Source organism: Rhinatrema bivittatum, chromosome 8, assembly GCF_901001135.1.
Source record: "Rhinatrema bivittatum chromosome 8, aRhiBiv1.1, whole genome shotgun sequence".
NCBI lineage: Eukaryota > Metazoa > Chordata > Amphibia > Gymnophiona > Rhinatrematidae > Rhinatrema > Rhinatrema bivittatum.
This window is the reverse complement of record NC_042622.1, coordinates 22,630,317-22,655,291: the sequence shown is the minus strand read 5'-3', so window position 1 is coordinate 22,655,291 and position 24,975 is coordinate 22,630,317. Positions and strand designations below refer to the sequence as shown.

Genomic DNA, 24,975 nt, shown 5'->3' with positions numbered 1-24,975 from the left:
CTGGCTCCTGACCTTGCTTCGTTCTGCGACTCCGGCTTCAGCTTCCATCCCTGGTTTTTGCATTCGACGTCTGACTTCTGGCTCCCGACCTGGGCTTGTTCTGGACTTCGGCTTCGTCTCTCTCCACTGCCGCAGGTACTTCTTCTTCACCCGCCTAGAGATTTCTCCTAAGCCCCTGCAGCTCGGGTCCTCACGGCTCCTCCCGGGGGGACCGCGGGCTTCCAAGGGTGAAGTCTCTCCTGACCTCCTGGGCGTCTCATCGTCAGATACCTCGGCAGGCTGCTCTTCTGAACCTTGGTCGCATAGGATCCATCTAAGACCAAGAGGCCTGGGTCCCTACGGGCTCCTCCTGGGGGGACCTCGGGCTTCCAGTGGTGAAGCCCTCTTCGAAGTCTCTCCTCAGCGCTGCCTCCCAGCTGCGATGCCCACTGTGGGGTTCCACAGCACGACACCTGCCGTCCCAGCCGGCCCAAGGGTCCATGATCCTAACAGAGAAGGCAGACCCTGCCCTAGAACGCATGTATCTTGCACGATACGGCACAGCTTTCTCCAGCCCATAGAGCAGGAATCTTTTTCACCGAGGAGTGGATTTTCAACGGTTTAATTAGCTAACTTTTGTGTGTTAGCCAGTTAAACCCCCTTGCTTTTAAACTTTTTCCCCTAGTGACCGGTTAAACTTAAAACATTCACAAGGTAAGTATATTTAGCCACTCGAAAAAAGGGGCAGCTGCAGGAATGTTCCTGGGGCTAGCTTATGACTTAGCCAGTTAGCGTCGATTTGGGTGGACAACGCCTGCCATACATATATCTGTGTATGGCTAGATTTATTAAGAACATACGGCTCGATCCAGTAAGGCCGCGGTAAAAACAGTGAGGTAGTGTCAGGCGCACCCTTCCTCCCCGCAAGCACAGTTCTCTTCACTAACTCCCCGATACTCTCCTCTAATCGCATGCAAATGCATGCCGCGGCTGTGAAGCGTTAGGGAAGGGTTATGCCCGCGCAACCCATTTTACTGTATAGGCGCTGTAACAGCGCCTATACAGTAACCTGGGTGCGCTGGTACCTGTCATTTCAAATGACATTTGAAATGACAGGTACCAGGAAGTGTAAAAAAGTTTAAAAAGTGTAAAAAACAAAAATACCTGTGTGTTATATAAAAAAATAAAACAATTTTAAATACCTGTCGGAGGGCCGTGGGTCCAGGCGGCCGGTGGGCGGCGGGCAGCCATCAGCGGCATCTGGTAGTCCCTTCTCCCTTCCTCCCTCCCTCCCCTGCCTGGATGAGCGCCAAAATCGCACGGGCGGGTCGGCAGCTGGGGGGGGGGGGGGGGGGCGGCAGCAGGATCCGGGAGCGGCGGGTAGGCAGCAGCGGGGTCCGGGGGGGCAGGGGCAGCGGCAGGGGGGGGGGGGGCAGCAGCGGGGGGGGGGGCGGCAGCAGGATCCGGGAGCGGCGGGTAGGCAGCAGCGGGGTCCGGGGGTGGCAGCGAGATCCGGGGAGCCAGCAGCGGCAGCATGTTCGATCGCGCAGGCAGGTAGGTGGCAAAGTAAAGATGGCCGCCTGCACGGGAAAATCGTGCAATTGGCCGCTGAAGACGTGACGTCACACCCCGTGACGCCAAACGTCGTGATGTCACGTCTTCAGCGGCCAATTGCACGATTTTCCCGTGCAGGCGGCCATCTTTACTTTGCCACCTACCTGCCTGCGCGATCGAACATGCTGCCGCTGCTGGCTCCCCGGATCTCGCTGCCACCCCCGGACCCCGCTGCTGCCTACCCGCCGCTCCCAGATCCTGCTGCCGCCCCCCCCCCCCCCCCCCCCCCCCCGCTGCCGCTGCCCCTGCCCCCCTGGACCCGCTGCTGCCTACCCGCCGCTCCCGGATCCTGCTGCCGCCCCCCCCCCCCCCCCCGCTGCCGACCCGCCCGTGCGATTTTGGCGCTCATCCAGGCAGGGGAGGGAGGGAGGAAGGGAGAAGGGACTACCGGATGCCGCTGATGGCTGCCCGCCGCCCACCGGCCGCCTGGACCCACGGCCCTCCGACAGGTATTTAAAATTGTTTTATTTTTTTATATAACACACAGGTTTTTTGTTTTTTACACTTTTTACACTTACCATAGCAGGCCTGAGCCTTGCTACTTTTTCGTTTGTTTTTTTTTGCCCTGGTCCCGTCCGGTCTCCTGCAGCCCCGTCCGGTCCGGACGGGGCTGCAGGAGACCGGACGGGACCAGGGCCGGTAAGCAATGTTTTTACCCTACACTACACTACACTAACTCCTACTAGGGGGAGGCGGTAAACTAGCAGGTTAAGGCCGCGGCAGAACAGCGGGTTAGGGAGGAGATAATATCAGCGCCCGTTACAGTATCGCAGGGGAATAACTAATTCCTTCATTATACAGCTTTTTCGTTCATTTACATGCCGGGTGCGGAAAGGGTTATGCGTCTGTTTTCAGAAGCGATACGGACCCGTGAAACTGGAGACTGTATCGCTGAACTGCCTTGCGCGCCCGAATTGTGCGCTACGAGCACGTTACAGACGGGCAATCCTCGAGCGGACGATACTGGATCGAGCTGATAAGAAATTGCCATGCTGGGTCAGACCAAGGGTCCATCAAGCCCAGCATCCTGTTTCCAACAGAAGCCATTTGATATTTCACTTTTTAACCATAAATGGTCTCAAAGTGGATTACAATCAATTTAAAGTAGGTTACAATAGTATTAGATCAACAGACAATATTGGTTGAGCATCCATATATTTAAAGACAGATTCATAGCTAGGTTACTTTGTTGTTGCTGTAGAAATAGGAACACTAGGAGTACTTTTGTGGTAACTGGGTTGTTGGACAGGAAGTCTCTGTAGGATATTCTTGGTTAAAAAGCCATGCTTTAAGATTTTTCCTGAAGATGAGGGAGCTGGGCTCCAAGCATAGGGATAATGGAAGCATGTTGCAGATCTTTGGTGTGTAACAACTGAAGGCCTGAAGCCTAGTGGCAGGACAGTCTAGCAGGAGCCAGAGGTGGGATGGAAAGTAGCGCCAGCTGGGAAGATTTGAGGGAGGAGTTAGGAGAGATATTCTGGGGCCTGTTTGTTCATGCACTTGTAGACGAAGCAGAGAGACCAATAAAGTAATCTGGGTGTGAAGAAACTCTATGCTGGTTTTCAGTGCACATTTTTCACCTCCAGATTAATTTCTTCTTAACTTCTGATGTAGTAAGCGAATGCTATGCTAATGCACCAGGAGTTTTAAAAAAGCACATACTGTAGTTACACACGACTTAACTCAGGAAGTGGGGGTGGACAGAAGGCATCCTCGACAGGCCATCGCCACTTACCCAGATAATATTCTGGAATCTTTTCACTATTTTTCCCTTTTTTGTTTTTTTAAAGGAGTTTTAAGTGCCGGCGCAATAGCGCTGGAAACCAGCTCTGCCCTAGAATTAGATTTCCAGTGCTATAAAAATGTGCACTGGCCAAATGCAGTCTCTCTGCGTCGGGGAGTACTGCTTAAGGCCCTTATTTGCCTGGGATTTCCATGCGAGGGCGCTAAGCAGCACTCCTGTTCAGGAATGCACGTTTTCTCCTTGCTGCACCAGCAGTAAGCTTTGCGCACAGAAAATGGGCATTCAAGTGCAGGCGGAAAGGGGCATCAGCCTGAGAGTGTTTTCAAGCTTGATCCTGCTCTCTGTTGGTAGCCACTGCAGCCAAGATAGAATAGGTTTTATGTGGGCATATATGGTCATGTTTTCATTTGAAAACCTGGTCCGTCAGGTTCGGCTGAAAATTCCTGTAAAGCTAACGATTAAAAGCAGCCGGTTATCTTATCCACTCAGTGCCTACTTGATAATCCATCTCCTGGCTTATAGCACCTTCGGAAAAAGAAACCATTTTATCGGCTTCTGCTTTTCACATACCTCTCCAGATGTTATTCCAAAGTTTAGCACCCACAAGCTGAAACTTGTCCATTCTCTGACTCCCCCTTTGTTTTTCCCCTGAGAGAATTTTATTTTGCGAGCAGAAGCTGCGATTGCCAAATCACAGCACCCGCAAGCCAGATCTCTTCCTAGGTTGCTTCTTACATTTTCCATGATGGCAACGGGCCAGAGATGTCTTCCTTCCTTATAAGCCCAGGCTAATGCAAGGACCAGCAAAACATATTCTTCTGTCTAATGTGATCCAAGGCCCAGGATAAACTTCCTGTTCACTCTGCTTCAGGGCACAATCAAGTTAATGCTACTTGAAAGCAGACATCAGACATAATTTTCCTTAACACATCTGACACTAATAATAATTTTCCATTAAGGCATGTGCACACGCCATGCTGTGATCGCAATAAAGTATGGCGATGGGCCAAAAAGGTTTTCCTTCCTTATATGTCCAGAATACGGTGAGGCCCAGCAAAACATACCCTTCCATCTAATCTTAGGAACATCAGGAAATATTGTTTCCATAGAAAGGGTGAAGGATGTAGAGACAAAAATGGTAAAACGTGGGATAAGGACAGGGGATCCAAAGTGGCAAGAGAAGGAAAATGAAGCACCCTTGGGTATCCTGCATGGAGCAGCAGAAACAACTCAACATAGCAGTGGTACGATTGCTTCAGAGCTCCAGGAAGGCATGGGGGAGGCCAATACTATCATGGACTTTGGTCATGCTTGGAACTGATATGAGAGTGGAAGTGGAAGACCTCAGGGGATTACATGAGAACATAATACTGGGTCCATCAAGCCCAGTATCCTGTCTCCATCAGTGGCCAATGCAAGTCACAAGTACCCAAACATTAAATAGATCTCAAGCTACTAATGCTGGCAACAAGCAGTGGCTATTCCCTACTGATTAATAGCAGTTTATGGACTTCTACAGGAACTTATCCAAACCTTTTTTAAACCCAGCTACACTAGCTGCCTTAAGCACATCCTCTGGCAATGAATTCCTCCAGATCTTGTGTGGTGAAAAATAATTTTCTCTGATTTGTTTAAAATGTGCTACTTGCTAACTTCATGTAGTGCCCCCTAGTCCTTGTATTATCCTAAAGAGTAAATAACAATTTCATATTTACCCATTCAAGTCCTCTCATGATTTTGTAGACCTCTGTGATATCCTCCCTCAGCCGTCTCTTCTCCAAGCTGAACAGCCCAACTTTTTTAGCCTTCCCTCATACAGGAGCCATTCCATCCCCTTTATCATTCCCCTTCTCCGTACTTTCTCCAGTGCAACTATATCTTTTTTGAGATGTATCAAGCAGAACTTCACACAGTATTCAAGGTGAGGTCTAACCATTGAGCGATACAGAGGCATTATGACATCCTCCATTTTATTTGCCATTCCCTTACTAATAACTCCTAACATTCTGTTTGCTTTTTTGACTACCTCAGCACACTGAGCTGATTTCAATGTAATATCCACTATGATGCCCAGATCTTTTTCCTGGGTGGTAGCTCCTAATATGGAACCTAACATCATGTAACTACAGCATGGGTTATTTTTCCCTATATGCATCAACTTGCACTTTTCCACATTGTATTTCATCTGCCATATGGATGCACGATCTTCTAGTCTTGCAAGGTCCTCCTGCACAATCCATTTGTGATTTAACTAATCTGAATAATTTTGCATCATCTGCAGATTTTATCACTTAACTCATCCTATTCCGTTCCAGATCATTTATATATTAAAAAGCACCAATCCAAGTACAGATCCCCGAGACACTCCACTGTTTACCTTTTTCCAATGTGAAAACAGACCATTTAATCCTACTCTCCGTTTCCTGTCTTTTAACCATTTTGCAGTACACAAAAGGACTTCTATCCCATGACTTTTTAGTTTTCTTAGAAGCCTTTCATGAGGACTTTGTCAAACGCCTTCTGAAAATCCAAATACACCACATCTACTGGTTCACCTTTATCCACATGTTTATTTACTCCTTCAAAAAAATGTAGCAGATTTGTGAGGCAAGATTTCCCTTGGGTAAATCCATGCTGGCTGTGTCCCATTAAATCATGTCTATCTATATGTTCTGTGATTTTATTCTTTATAATAGTTTTCACGATTTTTCCTGGCACTGAAGTCAGGCTTACCAGTCTATAGTTTTTTTGGATTGACCCTGGAGCCCTTTTTATATATCAGGATTTCATTGGCCGCCTTCCAGTCTTCAGGTGCAATAGATGATTTTAATGACAGGTTACAAATTACTCATAATAGGTCTAAAATGTAATTTTTGAGTTCTTTCAGAAACCTAGGATGTATACCATCCGGTCCAGAGCAATATACCCTCGATGAGAGAGGAAAATGCATCACCTGGAGGGCAGATCCTTGCGACAAGATCATGTCCTGTTGTACCAGGTTGATACCAGGAAACCATCCTCCTCCAAGGCAATTCCAGAGCTGCCAGACTGGAGTTGGGACTTGACTACTATGTCCCTGAAAGTCTCATCTATAAACCTCTCTGTCTCAGCTCCTCCAGGTCTGCCACTCTAGGCTCCAGAGATCGGATTGGGGGTAAAAAATCATACATGTGACATTCGATGCAGAAGACTGGAAGGCCTTCCTCTTGCTGCTGGATTGCTGCTTTCATCTTAAATTTAAGTTCTTAGTTAAATTTAGGTTGATAAGGAAGTAGGAGTGTGTAAATAAGAGTCTCTTAAATTTGATATATTCACTATATCTGGTAGTAACCTGTAACGAGATAATTAAAATCTTGAGAAGACCAAGTGCAATCTTGTGTTTTAGATAAAAGGCTGATTGATTTTTAATATGAAAGTGTCTCCTGCCTATAAATCAAAGGATGAGCTAGAGGTGGGTGAGAGAGGGAGGGAAAGAAACACACAAACTCTAAGCTTTTTCCTACCTTTTGGCTAGCTTTTTATTACAAACACAAACTCTAAGCCTTTACCTACCTTTTGGCTTGCCTTTTTTAACACTCATACACTAAAGTATATACCCCAATAGTATACCTCTCTCCCAAACTTTTTCAGTTCTCTAATTTCCCAAAACAATAATTCTGATCCTCTTCAGCCACCAGCAAGATGATCCTTTCTTCTCAGTGCTCCCACTGGATTACTGGTGTTGGGTTGTGCTTTTGGCAATTTTATATGCATCTTTATAAGGGTGAATCTCAACTGGGCCAAATTAATGGATCATTTTAGTCTTTATATGCTGTCATTTACTGTGCTACTATGAGAAAGATTTGCAAGTGCTTCCCATTGACTTATAAAACATGTTGGTTAAATACACTCTCTAAAAGTGGGTTATATTTGAATGAGTATTCAAACCTCAATCTACTAAATCCTCTCTGTGAAATCCCCCCCCCCAAAAAAACTTACTGATAAAAAGTTATTGTGCAGGATCCATGTTCTATACTTCTGTCTGTCCTATCCCCATCAGGGCTCAGGCCATGCTTCCTAGAAAGGGACTGGATGATTGACTGGAAGGAATAAATACTATATGCAGTTCTGGTTGCCACATTTCAATAAAGATATAGCGGAAGAAAAGGTTAAGTGAAGGGTGACCACAATGATAAAGGGCAAGGAATGTCTCCCATATGAGGAAAGGCTAAAGAGGTTAGGGCTCTTCAGCTTGGAGAAGAAACAGCTGAGTGGAGATATGAGAGAGATCTATAAAATCATGAGTGGAGTGGAATAGGTAAATGTGGAATGAAAATTGGTTCTTACCTGCTAATTTTCATTCCTGGAATACCACAGATTAATCCAGACATGTGGGTTTTGCAGCCCTATCAGCAGATGGAGGCAGAGAAAAAACACTTTTCAGGCACTGCTACGTAACCAAGAGTGCCACCTGCAGTTCCTCAGTATTGACCTGTACTCAAGCCAAGATCCTTATGCTCGACAAACAATGCCACCCCTTTAACCCCTTTAACTTAAGCCTTCACCTCAAAAGAGGATAATGAAAAAACTTTCAACCATAAATTAAGTTCTGCATTATCAGCAATCAGCAGCAAGGAAGGTCTTTTGAAAAGGGGCTGGGCTTCTGGACTGATCTATAGTATTCCAGGAACGAAAATTAGTAGGAAGAACCAATTTTCATTTCCTGTTCATATCCCAGATCAGTCCAGACAAGTGGGATGTACCCAAGCTCCCCTACACTAGGTAGGAACCTGAAAGACCTGCGCGCAACACTTTCTCCAAACATAGTCTCCTCTAGACACTGAATATCCAATCTATAATGTTTGGTGAAAGTATACAACGAAGACCAAGTTGCCACCCAACAAATCACCTGCAGCGATACCAAGTGACACACTGCCCAGAAGGCTGCCTGTGCCCTGATAGAATGTCCACGCAACCCCTCTGGAACAGTTTGACCCTTACAGAGACAGGCCGAAAAAATTGCTTCCTTATCCATCGAGCAATCGTGCCCTTGAAAGCCTTTCTTCCCTTCTTTGCTCCACTGAACAAAGCAAACAGATGATTTGAACATCAAAAAGTGTTAATGACCTTAACGCAACAGAAATCGAGAAACATCCAACAAATGCAGCTCCTTGGCATGCGGAGTATCTGATGTCAAGCGTGGAAAAGCCAGCAGCTCCACCATCTGATTAAGATGAAAGGCGGAAACCACCTTCAGTAAAAAGGATGGCACCGTACGCAACAATACGCCGTCGTCCGAAATTTGCAAGAAGGGATCCCTTCATGACAAGGCTTGAAGCTTCGAAATTCGCCTGGCCAAACAAAATCGCTACCAAGAAAACGACTTTCAAGTTGAGATCCTTTAACGACGCCTTTCTCAATGGCTCAAAGGGAGATCCACAAAGAACCCAAAGTACTAAATTAAGGTTCCACAATGGGAACATTTTCCTGACCAGGAGGCACAAATGTTTCGCTCCCTTCAGAAAAAGGATGACATCCAGATGAGAGCCCAACGGTTTTCCCCTGCAGCTACCTCGAAGACATCCTAAAGCTGCCACTTGCACTCAGAGTGAATTGTATGCCAATCCCTTTATCAATCCCCTTTGCAAAAAGGCCAAGACCTGAGAAACATTCAATCAGAAAGGCTCTAAACCTTCCTCCATACACCATGACTCAAAATCCTTCCACACTCGAATGTAACCAAAGTAGCAATGACTGGCTCCGAATACCCTTTTAAACGCAAATGCCATCTCTCAAAAGCCAAGCCATGAGACAAAAGTGATCCGCCCGATCTGAAAAGATAGGCCCTTGATGCAGCAACCCTCACAAATGAGCCAACTGGATGGGACCATTTATCACGAGATAAACCAGACCCGCAAACCATGGATGGCATGGTCACTCTGGCGCCTCGAGAATCACCCTTCCTGGATGACATTTTATGCGACACAACACACGTCCTATGAGAGACCACGGAGCACACACATACAGCAGAAGCCTTGTTGTCCAAAGTTGAACCAGTGTGTCGATTCCTTCAGAACTTATCTCTCTCTTGCAGCTGAAGAACCTCTCCACCTTGGTATTCTCCCACGATGCCATGAGATCCAGCTGGGGACTGCTCCACCTGGCTTGAATAATGGCAAAGGCCTCCGCTGACAATTCCACTCCTCCAGATCCAGCTGCTGCCTGCTGAGATAATCTGCCTAATCATTGTCCACTCCAGTAATGTGAGACGCTGCCAAGCCTGCTAGATGCTTTTCCATCCAGACAAAAAGTTCTTGAGCTTTCTGAGCCACCCAAAAACTCTTGGTTCCACCCTTACGATTGATATACATCACTGTTGTTACATTGTCTGAGAAAACCCACACTTCAACCTTGAACTTGCGGAAAGAAGGTTACCAATGCCCTGTGAACTGCCCTTGCTTCCAAACGATTGATCGACCAGAACGTTTCCTTGATCAACCACTGACCTTGGGCTGCCCATCCTTGACACATAGCCCTCCAACCTTTGAGGTTGGCATCCATGGTCACTACCACCCAGTCTGAGATTTCCAGTTCCACCCCTCTCTCCAAATTGGGATGCAACAGCCAGCACAAGAGAATGGACCAGAAATCCCACAAAGCAGCAAAGGAAGCTGAAATTCCTCTGACTGCGGGTTCTAAAGAGACAAAAGCACCCTCTGTAGAGGCCACTTGTGAGCAAATGCCCATGGAGCTAACTCCAGCATAGAAGCCATAGAACCCAGGTCCTGCAAATAATTCCAGACCCTGGACACCAAAAGCCGGAGCAGCAGCTGCATTTGCCACTGCAGCTTGGTCACCCTCTTCGAAGTCAGAAAAACCTTGCCTACTCGGGTGTCAGACCACACTCCCAGATATTCCAACGACTGGGACGGCTCCAGGTGACTCTTCACCAGGTTCACCAGCCAGCCCAGAGACTGAAACAATTCCAAGACCCATCTAATTGAGTGCTGACAGTCCAACTCCGACTTCGCTCAGATGAGCCAGTCATCCAGGTACAGGTGAACCAAACTCCCTTTCTTCCTGGAGTGCCACTACCACCACAACCATCAGCTTTGTAAAAGTCTGTAGCACAGTTGCCAAGCCAAAGGGCAGGGCACAGCACAAAATTGAAAATGCTCCCCCGTAACACAATGAATCACGGAAACTTCTAATGATTTTAACAAATCAGCATATGCAGATAGGCTTCCATTAAATCCGACTCCAAAAACTCCCCTTTGCAAACTGCTGCTATTACTGTCCGCAGCGTCTCCATACAAAAATGTGGTACCTGCAGTATTGCATTGACCTTCTGCAGATCGAGAATGGGCCGAAAGGTGCCCTCCTTCTTGGGAACCACAAAGTAATCAAACAGTCTCTTATCACCTCTACAACCCATTGGTCCGATGTAATCTAGATCCACTCTTTGTAAAAAAAAAAAAAAAAAAAAAAAGGGCTAGTCTCCCCCTGACGACTTCCAAGGAAGAGTGGCCCAGCCTGTAGTCATTGGGAAGCTTTACTCCATCCGGCCCACTGGTCAGAACTATCTCAAGAAGGTCTACGTGTCCCTCGAAAGAACTGCTGTTTTCCCGAGCCTTGCTTCTGTCCTGAAGATGAAGAACCTCTGTTGGAGTGAAATCTCAAATCCCGAAAACAAGATCGTGATAGGAAAGTCTTCTTGCTGGTTTTCTTATCCTCGGGCAATTTATTCCCTTTGGACTCCCCCAAATGCTTCATCAACAGCTTCCCATTGAAGGGGAGATTACACAGCTGTGACTTAGACCACACAACCGCAGACAATTGCGCAACCAGAAGAATCTCTGAGCTGCCACCGAGGAAACCATATTCCTAGTGGACGTCCTGACCAAGTCGTACAGCGCATCCGCCACATAGGCCACCCACACTTCCAACTGAGCTGTGTAGTTACCCTTGTTAACTGCAATTGTGATGGAGCAGCTTTTAAAGTTTGGGCTGCTTTGTGAGAGCTGTTTCCTGCATGCTGAGATTTGTCGGTTTTATTTTTTCGCCGCTGGCTGCCTGCTTAGAATTGGCTGCCACACCAGGTTATTTCTCTTGTGCCTTCTGCACACAACGCAAACAGGCGCACTGCATCAGGGTACCACAGACTACTGCTCAAACATCCTTTTTAATTGAATCTCCAACTTCCAGTCTTGGACTTCCTTCAGCGCGGCCAATCCTGCCACGGGGATGGTCGTCTTCTTGGTCACCGCAGATACCACTGCAGCCACCTTTGGGAACCTCAAAAGCTCCAAGGTCTCCTCCGGCAAAGGGTACAACTTAGCCATAATCCTGGTTACCTTAAGGCCTGTCTCAGGAACATCCCACTCCCAGACCACCAACTTCTTTACCTTCTTTGGCAAAAGGAACATCTTTGGCGGACCCTGCAGCCCATCTAGGGCCAGATCCACTCCTTTATTGTCAGAGGCTTTCCAGCTCATTAAGCACTTGGGGAATGAAAGAATATACTTCCTCTTTATGGAATAATCTGACCATCCTAGAGTCATCCCTCTCAGTGACCAGAACCTTCTCTGGGTCTGTCAATCCCTTATCGGCATCCGGCACTCCATCCGCAGTTACGACCAAAGGATCCTCTTCCAGATCATCCCCAGGAATCTCTTCCACATCCTCCCATTGATTGTCTGCACCATCTGACTCCCCCGAGGTGTCCTCACCCCAAGCCGATAATGTCCAAGCCCTAGGAGGTAAATAAGCCCTCCTGACCTTGCCTGCGCCAATGCTCAAGGTTTCTTCGCTGAACGTTGGGACTTCTGAGCTCCACGTTTCACAAGATAGGCTTTGTGGAGCAGAAGAATAAAATCTGTGGAAAATTCCTCATCCGAATCATCCCCAGTGTCCTCGTGTGGTTGCCCTGCCTCTTCCTGGTCCTCTCCAGTGTCCTGACACATTGGCGACAACCACGGAAGGGAATCTCTAGGCTCCTTTGCCTCTGCTTGTTTCCTCCCACGTGCAGCTAACATGACCGCTGGCTCCTCAGGTCCCACTGAGGTCTCTGGTTCAGGCCCTTTCAAGTGAGTCAAGCGTCTGCTGCCCAGGATCTCTGAGGAGGTTCCCTCTTCCCTGGACCCAAAGCCAGTACGTAAGGAAGTGCACTGAGGCATGATTGCCTCATTCTGCAGGCCTTGTAAACTTTTCCGCGCTCAGCGGGAGGCACCATTACTGCTGCACATGCCGTGGCCGGCCCACCAAACAATGCTGCACTCACAGCCCCACTGCCGCCGCCACCCAAAAACACACCGCCTCAACTTCAAAATGACCTCTCTATTGCTCCTGCCGAGTTGTAGACTCCCTCTCTTACTCCCAATTTTGGCACTGTTGCACGGATGCAGTCTCACAAACAGCCCTGCTTTGTCCCTCGCTTCTTCCTTTTTTTTTTTTTTTTTTTTTTTAAAGGATAGAGCCTTTGGCACAATAAAAGAGAATACTTCCCTGCTTCTGAATTCTGACTGCTGCTGCTGACAGGGGGAGGGAGAGGCCTCATAAGGGGCAAGAGAACCAGGACCCCTGGTTGTCAGGCCCCTCTGGATGCTAAAGGCCGAGCCAATACAGGGATATCCAACCCCCTGCTCAACCTGATGGATGGCCCAGGAAGGAACCTAACACCTCAGGGAGCCTTCATGAAATCCTTTTTATTCTCTGCCTCCATCTGCTGGTAGGGATGCAAAACCCACTTGTCTGGACTGATCTGGAGTATGAACAGGAATCAGTTGTTTATTCTGTCAGACAACAAAATGACTAGCAGATACTCCTTGAAATTAGTATGTCGCAAATTTAAAGCAAATTGGAGAACATTTTTTCATTCAATGCACAATTAAGATCTCCTGGAGTTCATTATCAGAGAATATGGTAAAAGCAGTTAGCGTAGCTGGTTTAAAAAAAATTTGGATAAGCTCTTGGAGGAAAGGTTCATAAATAGTTATTAATCAGGTAGACTTGGGCAAAGCCACTGCTTATCCCTGGGTATAAGCAGCATGAAGTCTATCTACTATTTGGGATCCTGCCAAGTGCTTTTTATATGGATTGGCCACTTTTGGAAACAGGATACTGACTCTAATGGACCCTTGAAGGACTTCACAGTGATCCTCTCCCTTTCTTGAAGAGCTGCCATTAAAAGAAAGCTCTGGAGACTTTCAGGGCCTTGATACATCAGTACATACAATTTGCCATACTGGTTCAGACCAAAGTTCCATCAAGCCCAGCTTCCAAAGTGAATCAGTAACTTCATAATTTAGTAGTGGTTAACCACCTGCGACTGGAACATTTTCTATCAGCCTGCTGAATCACTGCAGAATTAAATTCATCATCATTCAGGGTAGAGTTGTCACCATATCCAGGCTGAATCCAGATCTGAAATTTATCCTATTACATCAATGGGTCTATTGTAGTGATCCTTCTATTGATATCCCTAAGGGGTAAAAAAAAACAAAACACTTCAAGCATGCAATGAGGAAAAATGAAGATTAGATCGGCCTGCTCGGTTGAACCGGGGTGAGGTGGCAGCTCTATTCCAGGAGCAATTGTGGGATGGCCAATAATTAAAGTGCTGCTGTAGGTGGGTGGCATACTGAGGAATTGGTAAGTTCCTAAAGTCTGTTTATATGCAATTGAGAAGACAGGCTTAATTATATAAAAAACACAGCAAACCTAACGTGCTCAAAGTTTAACACCAAACGCTTCTCGCCTCCTCCAGCCCTGACAACAGACGCTAACATTGCACAGCCCAACGTCATCATGGGGCGACCCCCCCCCCCCAACGGCATACCTTTTGTTGTGTATCTGCCGGGAGAAAGCCGGCGTCGGCTGATGACATCACGGACGCGGTGACGTTTCGGAAAACGGAAGCGTGAGTGCGTGCGGTATTCGGAGCTCGTTTCGGCAGTGGGCGACAACGGCTACGACGACGTCGAAATGGGCTGCGATGGCGGGACCATCCCGAAGCGGCACGAGCTGGTGAAAGGGCCCAAGAAGGTGGAAAAGGTGAGTGTGCCGTCCTTCCGCACTTCCGGCGGGTCGGCGGCGCCCGGCGGGACGGGAGATATCCGTCAGACGACGTCCTGTGGAAGGAAGGAGGGGGCGGAGTTTGCACCGCGACCCTTTGCATTTCGGTACCTGTCGTTCTTCTGTACTTTGTTGCGGTAGCACGAGTCAGAGTGCCGCTCGAGGCGAGTTAAAACGAACCTGGCCGGCCCTGCCCTGCCTCCCCCTAGTTTGGGAACTTGTGGAGGTTCCGATTGCTTTCATTGGCGGCCTTCTGCGTTTCCAAAGCTCTGGTGCTGTAACGTCTTTTAATGATTCCTCTGCGGATCCAGTGAAGCCTCCGGCCCTTCCTTTGAATGTTTGTTGAAGTCACTGCTAAAAAGAAGGTTAATGCACTGCGGATAGCCACAGCTTTTCAGGAAAAGTAGTGATGCCGGGTAACCCGGTTCAAGGAGGGGGGATTTTAGGCCAGTCCTGGATTTCTGACCTAGTGACGATTTGCGGCCAGTATCCTTGGCTGCTTCTTGTCCAGGGAATTTTGTCTCCAATTAGAGTGGAACCAGATTCTCCGGACTTTTCTCCTTTTCCCCCTCTTCCCCTCCATTGGATCCTCAGTCCTTCTTCCCGAGCCCATTTGCTCGGGAAAGCAGTGTTTCACACCACATCAGCTTCCTCTGCTGCCAGGGCTCAGTATGCAGAGATGCTAAGAATTGTCCATAAGATTAATGGCTAGAGAGTAAGGTTTTTCAAGTGGTGTGTGTGGGGTATAAAGCTGGACAGACTATATTTATCATTTCTAAACTGCTAGTAGCCATATACAGTAAGAACATAAGAAAATCCCATACTGGGTCAGACCAAGGGTCCATCAAGCCCAGCATCCTGTTTCCAACAGTGGCCAATCCAGGCCATAAGAACCTGGCAAGTACCCAAAAACTAAGTCTATTCCATGTTACCATTGCTAATGGCAGTGGCTATTCTCTAAGTGAACTTAATAGCAGGTAATGGACTTCTCCTCCAAGAACTTATCCAATCCTTTTTTAAACACAGCTATACTAACTGCACTAACCACATCCTCTGGCAACAAATTCCAGAGTTCAATTGTGATTTGAGTAAAAAAGAACTTTCTCCGATTAGTTTTAAATGTGCCCCATGCTAACTTCATGGAGTGCCCCCTAGTCTTTCTACTATCCGAAAGAGTAAATAACCGATTCACATCTACCCGTTCTAGACCTCTCATAATTTTAAACATCTCTATCATATCCCCCCTCAGCTGTCTCTTCTCCAAGCTGAAAAGTCCTAACCTCTTTAGTCTTTCCTCATAGGGGAGCTGTTCCATTCCCCTTATCATTTTGGTAGCCCTTCTCTGAACCTTCTCCATTGCAATTATATCTTTTTTGAGATGTGGCGACCAGAATTGTACACAGTATTCAAGGTGCAGTCTCACCATGGAGCGATACACAGGAATTATGACATTTTCCGTTTTATTCACCATTCCCTTTCTAATAATTCCCAACATTCTGTTTGCTTTTTTGACTGCCGCAGCACACTGAACCGACGATTTCAATGTGTTATCCACTATGACGCCTAGATCTCTTTCTTGGGTTGTAGCACCTAATATGAAACCCAACATTGTGTAATTATAGCATGGGTTATTTTTCCCTATATGCATCACCTTGTACTTATCCACATTAAATTTCATCTGTCATTTGGATGCCCAATTTTCCAGTCTCACAAGGTCTTCCTACAATTTATCACAATCTGCTTGTGATTTAACTACTCTGAACAATTTTGTGTCATCTGCAAATTTGATTATCTCACTCGTTGTATTTCTTTCCAGATAATTTCTAAATATATTGAAAAGTAAGGGTCCCAATACAGGTCCCTGAGGCACTCCACTGTCCACTCCCTTCCACTGAGAAAATTGTCCATTTAATCCTACTGTTTCCTGTCTTTTAGCCAGTTTGCAATCCACGAAAGGACATCGCCACCTATCCCATGACTTTTTACTTTTCCTAAAAGCCTCTCATGAGGAACTTTGTAAAACGCCTTCTGAAAATCCAAGTATACTACATCTACCGGTTCACCTTTATCCACATGTTTATTAACTCCTTCAAAAAAGTGAAGCAGATTTGTGAGGCAAGACTTGCCCTGGGTAAAGCCATGCTGACTTTGTTCCATTAAACCATGTCTTTCTATATGTTCTGTGATTTTGATGTTTAGAACACTTTCCACTATTTTTCCTGGCACTGAAGTCAGGCTAACCGGTCTGTAGTTTCCCGGATCGCCCCTGGAGCCCTTTTTAAATATTGGGGTTACATTTGCTATCCTCCAGTCTTCAGGTACAATGGATGATTTTAATGATAGGTTACAAATTTTTACTAATAGGTCTGAAATTTCATTTTTAGTTTCTTCAGAACTCTGGGGTGTATACCATCCGGTCCAGGTGATTTACTACTCTTCAGTTTGTCAATCAGGCCTACCACATCTTCTAGGTTCACCGTAATTTGATTCAGTCCATCTGAATCATTACCCATGAAAACCTTCTCCATTACGTGTACCTCCCCAACATCCTCTTCAGTAAACACCAAAGCAAAGAAATCATTTAATCTTTCTGCGATGGCCTTATCTTCTCTAAGTGCCCCTTTAACCCCTCGATCATCTAACGGTCCAACTGACTCCCTCACAGGCTTTCTGCTTCGGATATATTTAAAAAAGTTTTTACTGTGAGTTTTTGCCTCTACAGCCAACTTCTTTTCAAATTCTCTTAGCCCGTCTTATCAATGTCTTACATGTAACTTGCCAACGTTTATGCTTTATCCTATTTTCTTCTGCTGGATCCTTCTTCCAATTTTTGAATGAAGATCTTTTGGCTAAAATAGCTTCTTTCACCTCCCCTTTTAACCATGCCGGTAATCGTTTTGCCTTCTTTCCACCTTTCTTAATGTGTGGAATACATCTAGACTGTGCTTCTAGAATGGTATTTTTTTTTTAAATGACCATGCCTCTTGGACATTTTTTACTTTTGTAGCTGCTCCTTTCAGTTTGTTTTTTTTTAACAATTTTTCTCATTTTATCAGTTTCCTTTTTGAAAGTTTAGCACGAGAGCCATGGATTTGCACACTGTTCCTCTTCCAGTCATTAAATCAAATTTGATCATATTTTGATCACTATTGCCAAGCGGCCCCACCACCGTTGCCTCTCTCACCAAGTCCTGTGCTCCACTGAAAATTAGATCTAAAATTGCTCCCTTTCGTTGGTTCCTGAACCAATTGCTCCATAAAGCTACCATTTATTCCATCCAGGACCGTTATCTCTCTAGCGTGTCCCGATGAATCATTTACCCAGTCAATATTGGGGTAATTGAAGTCTCCCATTATTACTGCACTACCAATTTGGTTAGCTTCCCTAATTTCTCTTAGCATTTCACTGTCAGTCTCACCATCTTGACCAGGTGAATGGTAGTATACTCCTATCACTATAGTCTTCCCTGATACACAAGGGATTTCTACCCATAAAGATTCAATTTTGTATTTAGTCTCATGCAGGATGTTTATCCTGTTGGACTCTATGCCATCCCGGACATAAAGCGCCACACCTCCTCCCAGGTGCTCCTCTCTGACATTGCGATATTTGTACCCCGGTATAGCACTGTCCCATTGGTTATCCTCCTTCCACCATGTGTCTGAGATGCCAATTTCTATGTCATCATTCACTGCTATACATTCTAATCCTCCCATCTTACTTCTTAGACTTCTGGCATTAGCATTCAAACATGTCAAAGTTTGTGTTTTGTTTGTATTTTCATTCTGCTTTTTAATTGATAGGGATAAGTTAGAATTTTCTAGCTCAGGTGAGTTTTTAGTTACAGGCACTTTGGACTATTTTTCTAATTATTGGAACCTCACTGTCGGGATGCAGTGCTTTACAGATTCATATGAGAGACAGTCCCTTACTCCATGGAGTCTACAGTGTAATCAAGACAAACATATATGAGGAGTAAGTCTATGGGAAGTGTATTTATTGTAGAGAAGTGCTTACCATGTAAAAGCAGCTTTGAAAATGTGAGTTTTTTTTAAAGTGGAGTTGAATACAGCCAGAGAAGGAGCATAAAACCTTTCCCTTCCATCTTCCCTACCTTTTACTCCTCTGCTTCTTCACTTTCCACCAGTGCTCTCTCCAATCCCTTTCATCTTGTGCTTTTTCCCAATTTCCCCTTATTTCAGTGCTTTCTCACTTCTTCCTCCACCCACCTTCTGAAAGTCTCTCCTCCTAGTACCCGCATTCTCATTCCTCTGCACTCCCCCCATCCGCCTCATCCCTCCTGAGATCTTCCTCATTCTCATTCCTTTGTTTCTGGGCAATGTCATTTCTCCTCTTTCCTTGGTTGCATGTGTTCCATCTTCCTCCTGTGCCCTGACCTTCTTTAAAGTGCTCTCAATCGTCCACCACCCCTGTCAACAATACTTGCTTTTCAAGGAGCGGAGAGAGAGGCTCACTGACTAGCCCTCTCTTGCCCACAGTATGTGGCTTTTCGGTGTAAGACTTTTTATATTTGTAATTTTCCTTTCAATTCACGAATCTTTCTTGTTTTGAGGTTAATATATTTTCGTTTCTTTTTTTGGATTTTAATGTAGTAACAGGAGACCCCTGGAATCCTTAGAGTACGGGTGAGCAGCTGTAGTTCTTCAAGGGTTAAAAATGGATCTGTTTTCCAAACTGTCTGTAGTGAGATTTTATCTGTTATCTTGTTGCAATGTAAACTGCCCTCTGAGGCTTCAGTTTGAGTTCCTTGTAAACCGGTGTGATATGTATATTATACAGGAACATCGGTATATAAAAACTAAAAATAAATAAATAAGTTAGTTTACTTAGGGAATAGCCACTGCTATTAATTGCATCAGTAGCATGGGATCTTCTTAGTGTTTGGGTAATTGCCAGGTTCTTGTGGCCTGGTTTTGGCCTCTGCTGGAAACAGGATGCTGGGCTTGATGGACCTTTGGTCTGACCCAGCATGACAATTTCTTATGTTCTTAAGAAACATAATAAGTTTGCTAATTTTGGTGGCCCTGAAAATCAGACTGGTGTGCAGCCCTCGAGCATCCCTGCATTATAGGATGAATAGAGTTAACATAGTAAACGATGGCAGATAAAGACCCAAACGGACATGCAGACAGCCCAGCAAGTTTATGCTGAGACGTTGTCTGATGAGCTGGATGGAGGCACCAACTATAAGAGTCCAAAGGGTGGGAATAAACATGTAGCTGTGACAATTTTCTACATCCAAAATGTATTGCAAATAAGTGACTTTCTTTTCTCTTAGGTTGATAAAAATGCTGAATTAGTAGCCCGATGGCACTACTGTGCACTGAGTCAAGAAAAATTACGCAAACCAATAGTGGCCTGTGAGCTGGGCAGGTATGGAATCGTTTTTAGGGTTTCATTTTCTATAGCAGATGAATTTTGAATAATTTTCTGTCCCTGGTGCCCCAGCTTTTTGACACTAGATTTTGTGTTGCAGGCTTTACAACAAAGATGCAGTTATTGAGCATTTGCTGGACAAGTCTCCTGACAAAGCAGTGGTAGAGAGTGCTGCCCACATAAAGAGTATTAAGGTTAGTGTGATGTGTCTGAAATGACAAGTGCTGTAGAGCTGCTGGTGTTTTGTCATTTCTCATAATATTTTGATGGCTTCATAATGCTGCAGTATGATCTAGAGTTCTCAAGGCTGGAAAACTTTCCTCAAGTAGATTTTCTCTCATTTACATTCAGCACAGCTGTGCTGCTCTAGTGGCCCATTGACAAGTGCTGCACAATTCCAGTGTCAGGACTCCCTCTGGAGCAGAAGACCTAACCATTGTTTAAAGGTGACATCAGGTGGTTGGATTGACGGGCCCATGATGCAGGGTTCTGGAGGGAGTCATAGTGCATGGTCCTGGGCTGACAATTTGCTGCACTGGCTAAGCTAGAAGGGATATATAATAGGGGGGGAATCCCTAGGTAGTTGTGAATGAAGGCTGAAGGAATAGCCTAGTGGTTAGAGCAGTGGACTATGAACCAGGAGACCGGGGTTCGAGTCCTGCTGTCGCTCCTTGTGACCTTGGGCAAGTCACTTTACCCTCCAATGCCTCAGGTACAAAAAACTTAGATTGTAAGCCCTCTGGGGATAGGGAAATACCTACAGTACCTGAATGTAAACCGATTTGATATCTTGATCGAATGTCATCATATTAAAAATAATAATAAGGTGCTATAGCCCAATGCAGGGTGGTTGTAATTGAGCTGGAAGCCCAGAGGAGCTCAAGGAAGCTGGCCAGACAGTTTTGCATCTTGGAAGAAGACTATCCCAATCTAGAAGTGTTTTGTAGGCCAAACTAGTCATGGTAGTTCAAAACAACAGTACTTAAAAAATCAGTTGCTGCCATACTCTTTACTGTTGGTGGTTGTTACACAATTTTGGTAAAAAAAACAAAACAAAAAAACCAGCCAGATGAAAGTGAACTGAAGCCCTGCGCACAACAATGAGATAAATTTACTGGGCCAGAACTTATTTTTCTGCCTCACTCCACTGAAATCTTTGCATCGCTTGTATGCTCAAGATATCCAGACTAAAAATAAAGTAAAAGTTAAGAGGGTTGTGGGCAGTGTGAAGTTAGGATTAAAATTAACCATATGAAATTACCTGGATATGTTTAGACCTGCTCTGCACCATGACCAGTTACTGAATACTGATGTTACCTGGCTGACTTAAGCCACACCCCTGGAGAGCCTCAACTCAGGCCTTTTTTTTTTTTTTTGTTAAGTGACTTACCCAGCTAAAACTTATCTGCTGTGAGTGTCGAGAAATTGAAAACTTGGGGTTTGTTTGGCTAAGCCCAAACTAAACCCAACCAACCCCTTTGATTATGGACCACTGTGTTTGTATTTCTCCAGAATGTAATTGAACTGAACCTCAGTGATAATCCAGCTTGGAAAGGAGATAAAGGAAATGCAAAAGGTGACACATATGATGATCTCCAGGTTGCGCACTTCATCTGCCCAGTGGTGGGCCTGGAAATGAACGGGAGACACAGGTGAGACCTGCTCTTAGCTACTGTGGCATTGTTTTCTGCGGTTGTATTTGAGAAAACAAGTTAAGATGGGTGTGGCCTACAAGCTAAATTCTTCAGAGTGATTATTTTTCACAGGCATTTAAGTCCAAGTTGGCAGGTTATGCGTCAGTGTAATAAAAAAGTGTGTGTGTATATATATATATATATCTATATCTTGAGAGAGAGATTTGTGTGTTTGTGTATGTATATACACACACTACTATAAAGAAAACATTCACAAAAAATCTCTAATGCAACAATATGTCGGCACTATATCTAGAAAAAATGTTTTGCTAAGCTCCTCATTTATTCTTCTTATTAAAACGGTGTTTCATATTCATAAAGGAACATTAGACTGTGTGCACTTATTCTCTTATAACAAAAAGGTGGTGTTGAGATTCAGTGCAAAATATAATCAAAGGAACACTTTACAATATCTACCAGGAGCTCCTATTCAGAAAATGGTGGCTTCCTTTGGCATTTTTCTATGCACTTCATGAATTCATCGTAGAAATTTTCCTTGATGCAGAAATACATGCATCTCGAAACACAGTACTGTCAGTTTTGTTGATTTATAGGTTATGGTAAATATTTTAAAGTGGACCTATTGTGTTTAATTTGCACTGAAATCTTGATAATACCTTTCTGGTATTAGTGAATAAGGGCACACAATATGATGGGCTTTCTGTTTTTTACCTCAAAATATGATGAAAGAGAAAGCTAGAAGAGGAGCCCAATTTTTGCCACCGATGACCTCCACACTGAGAGGCCCTTTGGATTCCTTTGTGGCTTGCGGGGCAGGGTCCTGCCTCAGTGGTAATGGGAGAGTCAGTGAGTCCCGGTGATTCCCATCACTGAGGCTTCTCCGAGTTCCTTGGAATGCTCTCCCCTGCTGCCGTCAGAACCGGAACAGCAGTTGCAGTTTGGCGGAGACTCCCTGCTACCTGGGGCGGCAGTTCAGTCGCTGGATTCGTCGACTGCAGCTGGTGCTGGCTGATGCCTCTGTGACTTGAATTTGCCACTGGAAGATGTGGTAGAGAGGCGGTCGGCGTTCCCAGTGAACGTTGTGGCGGAGAGGGGAGCGGTTGCCTCGCTTGCTGGGGAGATTGTGGCTTTTGAAGACCATGAGGAGGAAGTTTCTTTCCCTGATGTGGGGATTCTTGTTTCTTCCCTGCTGATGCAAGCTCCTACCGTGTTTCCCCGAAAATAAGACATCCCCCAAAAATAAGACCTAGTAGAGATTTTGCCGAATTCCTAAATATAAGACCTCCCCCGAAAGTAAGGCATCCCTTGTAAACAGAGGCGGATTGACCTATCGGGGGATCGGGCTTCCCCCGGTGGGCCGGTCAATCCTGTGACGTCATTTTTTTTTTTTTTAATAAAGTTTCCAAGGTATTAGGGGCAGACGCAAGCAGTGGTATCCCGAGGGGAGCCGATGTGCCCAGGCGCAAGGAGGCTCATGCGGCCGCTGAGCCTCCTTGCCCGAAGAAAAAGATCGCGTTCAAACGCGCTGATGCTCTTCCTCCTTCCTGCCTGTGCGCCCCGGAAGTAAACGTTGCTGGAGCCGCGTGGGCAGGAAGGAGGAAGAGCATCAGCACGTGCAGAAGAGGAGGAGCCGCCGCGGGCTGCTGCGAATCCCAAGTCGCAGCGGCCCAAGAAGAGGAAGAGGCCTGGTAGCAGGGCCAAGGAAGAGGAAGAGGCCCGGTAGCAGGGCTGCCGCGGCCCAAGAAGTTCAGGGCCGCTGCAGAGCCCATCCTGCGGCGACCCGCGAAGAGGAGGCCCAGAGGTGAGAGAGAGGCTTGAGGGTCTGTAGAGAGTGTGTGCGTGCGTGTATGAGATGAGTTGAGAGATTGTGTGTGGGAGTGAGGATCTGAATGTTTGCAGAGGCAGCATGTGAGAGCCTCTGTGTGTGTGTGAGAGAGACAGCTTGTGACGGTGAGAGCCTATGCTTGAGCAAGACAGCATGTGGGAGTGAGAGAGAGCCTGGGTGTGTGAGAGTCAGATAGCATGTGCCAGTGAGAGACTGTGTGTATGAATGATTCTATGAGAGAGAGCATGTGAGAGTGAGAGCCTGTGTGTGTAAGAGAAATGCATGTGAGAATGAGAACCTGACTGTGTTTGAGGGAAGAAGATGGAGAGAAAAGAAATATGGAAGAAAAAAGGACAATATAAAAGGAATTGGCAAAAAAATAAGAAAGGGAAGGTGGGGGGAAAAAAGCCTGTGACCAACCGATTAGAAAACTAACATCAGCCAGCAAAGGTAAAAAAAAAAAAAAAAAAATTATTTTTAGTGTTTGGCACATGTAATCTTTGGGAATGTGCAAGAATAGTACTTTCTCTACGGATCTCACAATGTACGAGATCAACATGGAAGAAGTGGAAGCCCACAGGGCCTGCACAGAGGAGGCAGCAGAATGGGCTTCAGTGTCAGTAGCAGCAATCGGCGCCTCCCCAATAGCCATGTGGCAGCAGTGACAGTGGCAGCAAGATTACTGACATCTGGGGATAGTGGCAGTACCAGTCGGGGGACCCCTTCCAAGCAGTGTGCAGAGGTTCAAAAGCAGCAGAGTCAGCCCAAGCTGACTACCATGAATGCTGCACACTCTTACCTCTCTCTGACAGCACACTGGTGAGGCATGGCTGACGCAGGGGCAGCCAGCAGCTCTATTAGACATCCCCTGAAAATAAGGCCTAGTGCATCTTTGGTAGCAAAAATTAATATAAGACACTGTCTTATTTTCGGGGAAACAGGGTACCAATGTGTCTCTTCAGGATATCTGGTCAGTAGTCACTCGGAAACTTCTCTGACTGGGCCGTTTAAGGAGTAATGTGTTTTTTCTCTCAGAAAGCAGTCCCTGAGTTGAAAGATCAGGCTAAAAAATAAAAAATAAAGAAAAGAGGGTTCGCACTCACAAAGCGGGGAGTAGCTGGCTTGTTACGGCGGTTACTACCCCAAACCAAATGTGCCTGATACTTCACTTTCGATGCACATCCAGCATGGCTCTCTGCTTCAACGGCATGGGAGAAGACTTATACGTCACGCATATCCAGCATAGCTCCCTGCTTCAACGGCAGGGGAGAAGAAAAACAACCAATAAGGGCTAATAACATAGTCTGGGTAAAACAAATAAGCATGGGTGCAGCTTGCTTATTGCGGCGGCTACTACCCCTAACGAATCAAGCTAGATATTTCACTTGGATGCAGCTCCATCACTGCTCTCTACATTAAAGGTGGGGGTGGAAGGGAAATAGAACCAAGAGCTAAGAGAAACAGATAAGTATGAGAGAAAATATGTGTGAAGCTTGCTGGGCAGACTAGATGGGCCATTTGGTCTTCTTCTGCCGTCATTTCTATGTTTCTATGTTTCTTTTTATCAGTGTGAAGAAAAGATTTCCTCTGTTCAAGAGATACAATCAACTTAGTCAACTTCGTCATAAATTGGAAATTCTTAAGAACAATATTAGAAAATGTTCCTAGATCTAGGGCTACCTCTCGGAGAGATGTTCCTTAAATATCTG

General features: G+C 45.7%; 1 protein-coding gene and 1 long non-coding RNA gene across 2 annotated transcripts in view; one reads left to right on the top strand and one right to left on the bottom strand.

Moving 5' to 3' along the window:
* Nucleotides 1-14,282, bottom strand: part of LOC115096336 — a 128,799-nt gene extending 114,517 nt beyond the window's left edge. The window contains exon 1 of the long non-coding RNA XR_003858040.1: nucleotides 14,154-14,282. This is a non-coding gene — a long non-coding RNA (uncharacterized LOC115096336). The remainder of the gene's footprint in view (nucleotides 1-14,153) is intronic.
* RTF2 (replication termination factor 2) overlaps nucleotides 14,207-24,975 on the top strand; it is a 52,753-nt gene continuing 41,984 nt past the window's right edge. The window contains exons 1-4 of the mRNA XM_029610793.1: nucleotides 14,207-14,368; nucleotides 19,689-19,783; nucleotides 19,887-19,980; nucleotides 21,299-21,438. Coding sequence (XP_029466653.1) covers nucleotides 14,300-14,368; nucleotides 19,689-19,783; nucleotides 19,887-19,980; nucleotides 21,299-21,438 — 398 coding nt within the window. The 5' untranslated portion in view covers nucleotides 14,207-14,299. The remainder of the gene's footprint in view (nucleotides 14,369-19,688; nucleotides 19,784-19,886; nucleotides 19,981-21,298; nucleotides 21,439-24,975) is intronic.